The 8,434-nt window shown below is 44.1% G+C and overlaps 1 protein-coding gene across 1 annotated transcript; it reads left to right on the plus strand.

Annotated features, from left to right (window-relative positions):
- The first annotated feature begins 1,630 nt into the window (after positions 1 to 1,630).
- Positions 1,631 to 5,052, plus strand: LOC6037371 (exosome RNA helicase MTR4). Its single transcript, XM_001847242.2, has 2 exons — positions 1,631 to 1,906; positions 1,968 to 5,052. Exons 1-2 carry the CDS (start codon positions 1,758 to 1,760, stop codon positions 4,954 to 4,956), a joined length of 3,138 nt encoding a protein of 1,045 aa, XP_001847294.2. The 5' UTR covers positions 1,631 to 1,757; the 3' UTR covers positions 4,957 to 5,052.
- The last annotated feature ends 3,382 nt before the right edge of the window (positions 5,053 to 8,434 follow it).

Raw genomic sequence — 8,434 nt, forward strand, 5'->3', positions numbered from 1 at the left:
CCAGCCATAGGTAAACCATATAGATTTTTTCCATACGCTAGCCATATAGATTTTATAGGAAAACGAATTGATTTTTTTTCCATAAGCAAACCTTATAAATATAATGTTGGAGAGTTGTTTGCTTTCATATGCAAACCTTATAAAATTCAGATGAGAGAATATAGCAAATTTTAATACTTATATTGCAAACTTATGAATATATTTAAATTATTTTTATTGAGAATACATTGATTTTTTGCTGATATGTTAATGTTTATTTCAATTAAATTACAATAATAGAGAAAACAGAACAGAGCACTTATTTCTTATAAATCTAAGACCCGTAACGTTAAGCTGATGGAATGTCTTTCCGCATTCTTCTGTTAACGGTTCAGGCAAGATTGCTTCATTGTTGAAGCCGCACCGGGAGCAATATTTCGGTCAATCGGAGGAGTCTTAATTTGGCCAGGACAGACTTGTTAGCCCCCAGCTTTCTGGTGGCCTTCTACCTCTTCATTGTTGTGTCGTCCCCGAAGGAGTCCGTTTGACACCCTGGTTCCGTCATCGTCTTAGTATGCGTTTTCGGAATGACCTTGTCGACAATTCTCTTGTGCGGACCCTTCAAATGAATAAGTGCGGTCACGGCCTTCATAGCGTTGAGTTGCTTCGTTCCGGTGAACTTCAAGATGCCATAGGAACGTGTTTGACGGCAGCGGGTGACAATCGTTCCGATTATGAGACGGAGTGATTTTGACGGCGCCTGTTTCGAAGACCAACACACGAGGGTTTACCAACTTCTTCTCTTGTGGACCAGGGTCGTCACGGAACGATGTGTGTCACTTTGTCGAGTTCTCGATGGGTTACGTCAGAGCCTAACATAGATTTAGCGATCCGGTCCCGTCAGATGGCGGCGATTGTCATGTTTGCGCTGAAATGTATTACATTTTTTTTTTAACTTTGATTCATTTAGTTTACTTCAAAACACTCACGTTATTCTGTCTCAGCGTATGGCATATTAAACGAATCCGGCAATGTCTCGGCTTTCCGGAGCGACGACTCTGGATTCGGTGTGCCGAGTAGGTATCACATAGAACTGCAACATTTTCTTCGATTTTCGATTATATTCTATTCAAAATGCACCTGGAACAACAAAAAAAAAAACAGATTAGTTGCATTAAAAACGAAACAATTCATTTAAACTTACGTTTTCAAAAAACTATTCATAATCTCTCCTTTCGACTGTCCTGTTTGTTTCGCCATCATAAAATTTGTTTTCATATGGTCTGCCATATGGCTTTTTCACATATGCAATGTTGGTAGATTTCATAAGCTCACCATATAAAATCAATAGGAGCAACAATGAATCATTGAGCAAACATATAGATTTCATAAAAGGTGATTTTGATATCGTTTATATGGGAGACCTTATGAAATTTCAAAGTTGTTTTGGCTGAGTGTACTCAATTCTGCAGGTACGGTAATAGATCTAATTTTGCCTAATTTTCAATTTTCGCTTTCAACCCAAAATTGGGTACAAGAGCAAACAAAAGAAAATGCCCAAAATCACCACTCGCTCACCCCTCGGCCTCTTCGCTGTCAAACGCGCGCACTCGCCGAGAAACGTCAAATATCACGTTGGTAAACAGACAGAACTTACCGAGCCGAGCAGCAGCACGCCGCACCGCGCGTTTCGCATTTTGTTGCAATTTTCAAGTTATTTTAACCGAAAAAGTTTGAAAACTCCTTGGAATTTGCGTGTTACCAGCTAGTACAAAACGATGGCCGCCGTCGACGATCTGTTCAACCTGTTTGACGCCGAGAACGAGGAGGAGGACGACGGCGGAAGCGTTCCGATCGTGGTCCCGGAAGATAAGCCGGGCAAGATTGAGGTGGACGACGACGGCGATGAGGGTGCGGTGAAGGAGGCGTGAGTAACTGGATGAACTTGAGCTTGATGGGGAGGTTTTAAAGTGGTTTTTGATTTTTAGGGAACCGGTGGCCACAAAGCGGGAGCTGGAGAAGATTGAAGTCGACGACGACGATGATGACGATGTGGAGGAGGTTGAACCGTGTAAGAAGGCGAAGATTGTTGAGTCGCTGCTGGATGATATAAACTTGGACAACATCGAGTCTCGGATTAAGGTGCACACGATTCAGTCGCCGGAGGCGTGCACGCACGAGGTGGCCGTCTATCCGGACCACAAGTACATGCCGTTGGTGGCGCCGACGGGGAAACCTGCTAAGGAGTACCAGTTTGTGCTGGATCCGTTCCAGAAGGAGGCGATTCTGTGCATTGAGAATCAGCAGTCGGTGCTGGTGTCGGCGCACACTTCGGCGGGAAAGACGGTGGTGGCGGAGTACGCGATTGCCAAGTCACTGGCGGAGAAGCAGCGGGTCATTTACACGACGCCGATCAAGGCGTTGTCCAATCAGAAGTACCGGGAGTTTCACGAGGAGTTTAAGGACGTGGGGTTGGTGACGGGGGACGTGACGATTAATCCGTCGGCGTCGTGCCTGATTATGACGACGGAGATTCTGCGGAACATGCTGTACCGGGGGTCGGAGATTATGCGGGAGGTTGGTTGGGTCGTGTTTGACGAGATTCACTACATGAGGGACAAGGAGCGGGGCGTGGTTTGGGAGGAAACGTTGATTCTGCTGCCGGACAACGTGCATTACGTGTTTTTGTCGGCGACGATTCCGAACGCGCGCCAATTTGCCGAGTGGGTTTGTCACATCCACAAGCAGCCGTGCCACGTGGTCTACACGGACTATCGACCGACGCCGCTGCAGCACTATTTGTTCCCGGTGGGGGGTGACGGAATTCATCTGGTCGTGGACGAGAAGGGAACCTTCAAGGAGGACAACTTTAACACGGCGATGGCGGTGCTGCAGAACGCCGGGGAAGCTGCCAAGGGCGACCAGAAAGGCAAAAAGGGTGGGTTGAAGGCGACCAACTCGGGCGAAACCAACATCTTCAAGATCGTCAAGATGATCATGGAGCGCAACTTTGCCCCGGTCATCATCTTCTCGTTCAGCAAAAAGGACTGCGAAATCTACGCCATGCAAATGTCCAAGCTGGACTTCAACTCCACAACCGAGAAGAAGCTGGTCGACGAAGTGTTCAACAACGCGATGGACGTGCTCAGCGAGGAGGATCGCCAACTTCCCCAAGTGGAGAACGTGCTGCCGCTGCTGCGCCGCGGAATCGGCATCCATCACGGTGGGTTGCTTCCGATCTTGAAGGAAACCATCGAAATCCTGTTTGGCGAGGGGTTGATCAAGGCGCTCTTCGCGACGGAGACCTTCGCCATGGGACTGAACATGCCGGCGCGAACGGTTCTCTTTACCGGGCCGAGGAAGTTTGACGGAAAGGACTTCCGCTGGGTCACCTCCGGCGAGTACATCCAGATGTCGGGACGAGCTGGGCGTCGTGGCCTGGACGACAAAGGTATCGTAATTCTGATGATTGACGAAGCGGTTTCCCCGGCGGTCGGGAAGGAGATCGTTCAGGGCAAACCAGACCCGATCAACTCGGCGTTCCACTTGACATACAACATGGTGTTGAACCTGCTTCGCGTCGAGGAAATCAACCCCGAGTACATGCTGGAGCGATCGTTTTTCCAGTTCCAGAACCAGTCCTCAATCCCCGAAATCTACAAAAAGGTCCAGCGAAAGCAGAAAGAGCTCGAAGGCGTCCACATCAAAGACGAACAATCGATCATGACGTACCACAACGTGCGCGAGCAACTTGACACGCTCGGCAAGCAGTTCCGCGACTACATCACGAGGCCAACCTACCTGGTTCCGTTCCTCCAGCCCGGCCGCATGATCAAGATCAAATCCGACGCCGGCGAGTTCGAGTGGGGCATCATCGTCAACTTCAAAAAGGAAACCGTCGACGCCAAAGCCAACCCCCTCAAATCCGAAACCAAGGTCATCATCGACGTGCTCCTCCACGTCGACGACGGCTTCGAAAAGGAAGGCGTCCCCAAACCCTGCCCACCCTCCAAGCGCGGCTCCGTCGAAGTCGTCCCCGTCCTGCACTCCCTCGTCCACCGCATCAGCTCCCTTCGCGTCTACTACCCGAACGACCTCCGCCCCGCCGACAACCGCCGCTCCGTCCTCAAAACCATCAACGAAGTCAAGAAACGCTTCCCCGCCGGCCCGCCCCTCCTCAACCCCATCAACGACATGCACATCAAGGAAAAGGACTTCCAAGACACCGTCGACCTCATCGACAAGTTCGAGAAGCGACTCTTCGCCCACCCCCTCCACGACTCCCCCGAACTCGACAAACTCTACACCAAGTACATGGGCAAACTGGAAATCGAACGCGCCCTCAAACAGGAAAAGAACTCCCTCCGCGAAGCCAAGTCCCTCCTCCACATGGACGAGCTCAAGCACCGCAAGCGCGTCCTCCGCCGACTCGGCTACTGCACCACCGCCGACGTCATCGAGTTCAAAGGCCGCGTCGCGTGCGAACTCAGCTGCGCCGACGAACTCCTGCTCACCGAAATGATCTTCAACGGAACCTTCACCAACCTCACCACAGCCCAAGCCTGCGCCCTGCTCTCATGCTTCGTGTGCGACGAAAAGAGCACGGAACTCCCCGCCGCCACCGAAGAACTGTCCGGCCCGCTTCGCCAGATGCAGGACCTCGCGCGGCGTATCGCCAAAGTGTCCAACGAGTGCAAGGTCGAACTGGACGAGGAACGCTACGTGGAATCGTTCAAGCCGTTCCTGATGGACGTCGTGCTCGCGTGGTGCAAAGGTTCCTCCTTCCTGCAGCTGTGCAAGATGACGGACATCTTTGAGGGGTCGATCATTCGGTGTATGAGGCGGCTTGAGGAGTTGCTGCGGCAGATGGTGCAGGCCTCCAAGACGATCGGCAATACGGACCTGGAGAACAAGTTTGCCGACGCGATACGGCTGCTCAAGAGGGACATTGTGTTTGCGGCGTCGTTGTATTTGTAATACGGAGCGCTTTTGTTGACTAATGGAGAGAAGTGTGTATTGCAATAATACAAAATTATCGAATGAAAATAAATAAATCGTAACAAAAACAATAAATTCACGTTTTAATTTTACAGAGATAAATTCTTCAGTCATGACTCCAAAAAAGGCCTTCTGAAGTACTGAATTCGTGGAGACGCATGGTTTCTGTTGAATTTTGCAAACGATTAATTTCCACCATGCGTTTCCATGGCTTGTGATATCTTTAGGGCTCTGAAAGGTATCATTCCCGGTCAGCCATTTGACGGCCATGCTTGATATATGAAAAAGACACAATTCGACGGCAACATTTCAAAAAGTGTTATGTTCAAACCGTGCGTTTTGAGAAAAACGCATTTGAATGTTGGTTGAGCCTCATTTTTCAATAATTGGGAATAAAAAGGGAATTATTCCCTTTTTGAGTGGTATACGCACATCGGAAGGAACCGATCAAGAAAAATTTCAAATCGGCGGCAGCGGCAGCGGCAGCGAAAGCCAGCCAGAGAGGGTGAAGAAAAGCCCCAAGAAAACGCTCCCTCTCCTTTGTTCTGCTGTTCGTAAAGCTGTTTCTTGACCCCTTTCCTTCCGATCTCCATACTAGCCTACTGAAAAAAAAAGCAAAAGAAAATGTTCTAATGATAAATAACAAACGATGAAAAACAATGATTTTATTGATACTTGATCATCCATATTCATTTAAACATTATTTCCGTCATTTTATAAATATATGCGAAGAAGAGTGCTGCAAACGATGAAGAAGAAAACATCAATGCTAAAATTTTGTGATCTGTGATCTGTAGGAAGTTTACATGAAAATTAAGCCAAATAGCGCTACAAAAGTTAGTGGAAATGATAAATAGTACCACTATTATGCTGCCGCTCTAATCTGGTCCGTCCCATATGTAAAAAGTAAGTGCTGAGATAACTCTGTGAGAAACCCAAAAAAAGTTTCACAATTTTTCCCGTTCTAATCTGAATATTTCTATATAATTATTTATACTGTTATTTAAAAATCAGTCTGAAAAACGCAAGTACCATAAATTTGATTAAAAAAATTAACAATTTGGAGGTAAATTTGAGAAATTAACAGCAAGAGACCAACTTGACTTTATTTGTCCATAAATAAAGGCAAGTCAGTTATGATATCAAGGTAGGCTTGAACATTTACAACACAGTTTCAACCTGGTTCAACTGTCATTTCCAGGTTTGTTTTTGGTAGTTTTCTTAGTAAATAATTATAAAAAAATGTTTATTTCAGATTTATTTGCTTTAAATAATGTATTTAATAAAGTTCCTGGATATGAAAATGTGATCTGCAACGACACCAGGAAATTGGAAATAAATTACAGAGGCAAATTCTCAACTGCTAAGCCCTTGAAAATAATTTAAAAAACTACGCTTATCGTTGGTGGAATCTCTCCCAGACCCAGGATCAAACTTATTCATTCAAGAAAAAATATAACTAATTTTATGGTTAATAATTTATATTTTCTTTCTGTAGTTGTACATTTCAAAAGAAAAAAAGTCACTAAAGGTTTGGAGTATCTTGTTTTTAAATCTTCAACTATTTCTTCAGAAATGAACAATTAATGATATTTTCAAGTTATACGTACTATTAAAAACATACTCTGTAGATTTCAAATAATTTCGCAGCCATTCAAACGATTTGCGAGACATTTCGATATGAGAAACTGACTTGCCTTTATTTTGCATATGGGACAGCACGAAAGTCATATTTATTTTGGAGTTTTTAGAACAAACACTACTTTTTTATTCAATAGGCCTAAAGTACATGTAAAATTAATACTTTTGTCAAGTTTATCTCAATTTTGACAAAAAAAAAACATATGGGACGGACTAGATTAGAGCGGCAGTATGCTGGAGATAAAATTTGGAAAAGGTAGGTAGTAATATTGGAACAATGATCAATTTTCTGGTAGCGAGTGATAATCAACGGGTATGGTTAAGGTAGCAACACAAATCATTGATAAAAATTAAGGGCAAACGACGGCAGCCTTTTCGGCAATTTTTTTTGATACCTAGGAATTTCACCAACGTGAAGACTTCCATCATTGTCATGATTTTTCGTTCAAAGATATAAATTTTGCGTCGCTTTCAATATTTTGACAAAATTCCTTCAACAAGTTGTTTAGAATAGTGCCCTACACATGCTGATTGCTTTTGGTAACGATTATCCCATTCCTTGTTAAGTTATGGAAATCGTCATTAATCAAACGAAACGAAACTATTGGCACTACGCCCCCCCGGGGCATGGCCTTCCTCTAACGTGGGATTTCTGCTCCAGCGCCTCTGACGAGACAGGAGAAACCGGGACCGACGTTTTACTTCACCATCCGATAGAAGCTCAGTGGATAAGGCGGGAATCGAACCCGCGTCTCATAGCATCATCGGGATCGGCAGCCGAAGCCGCTACCCCTGCGCCACGAGACCCAGTCATTAATCAATGATTGCCAACTAGGACGTCAATGATTGTGCCACAAAATTATATAAATTTTGAAACACATTTGATTTCGACCAAAACTTCTTTCAGTGGCTTCAAGAAGGCAACAACCGGCACATGCTGATTCCTTTTGGTGCTGAAATTCGTTAAATTGAATTTAATACAGAATATTTTATAGTGATGATCAATTTTCTTCGAAAATGATCAACGGCTTCACCTTAAGAAAAACAAACAAAACTTCTTTTGAGATCACCCTGCGGTCATTGCAGGGGAAGCTTTGTTATGATTCGTTTTTCTTCGCCGAATGTACCTACATGGCGTCTTTTTCATGATGCTTTTTTTGTCACGAGGTTCATGTAGTCTTTTATTTGACAGGTTGACAGGGCTTTATAAACAGGCACTGATGATGCCAAAGATTTTGTTTATGTTACTTTATTTAAAATCATTATCAAACAGACTTTACTGAAGAACAATTCTCTGAGATTTCGGTCATTCGATTTTTTTTTGTATTTTTTAATCCGGCTGAATCTTTTTTTGTGCCTTCGGTTTACCCAAAGAAGCCATTTTGAATGATTAGTTTGTTCATATAATTTTCCATACAAATTTGGCTGCTGTCCATATAAAAATGATATGTGAAAATTCAAAAATCTGTATCTTTTGAAGGAAATTTTTTGATCGATTTGGTGTCTTCGGAAAAGTTGTAGGTATGGAAATGGATTAATTTCACTTTTTGTCACTTGTCACTGTCTTGATTTGGAAAAAACACTATTTTTATTTTTTTTTTATATGTTTTAGAGGACATCAAATGCCAACTTTTCAGAAATATCCAGAGTGGGCAAAAAAATTTTGACCGAGTATGATTTTTTAAATCAATACAGATTTTTTCAAAATTCGAAATATGGTTCGAAAAAAATTTCAACTTCATTTTTTGAGGTAAAATTGAATTTGCAATCAAAAAGTACTTCAGTGAATTTTTGATAAAGTGCACCGTTTTCAAGT

The sequence above is a fragment of the Culex quinquefasciatus genome, chromosome 2 (genome assembly GCF_015732765.1).
Source record: "Culex quinquefasciatus strain JHB chromosome 2, VPISU_Cqui_1.0_pri_paternal, whole genome shotgun sequence".
NCBI lineage: Eukaryota > Metazoa > Arthropoda > Insecta > Diptera > Culicidae > Culex > Culex quinquefasciatus.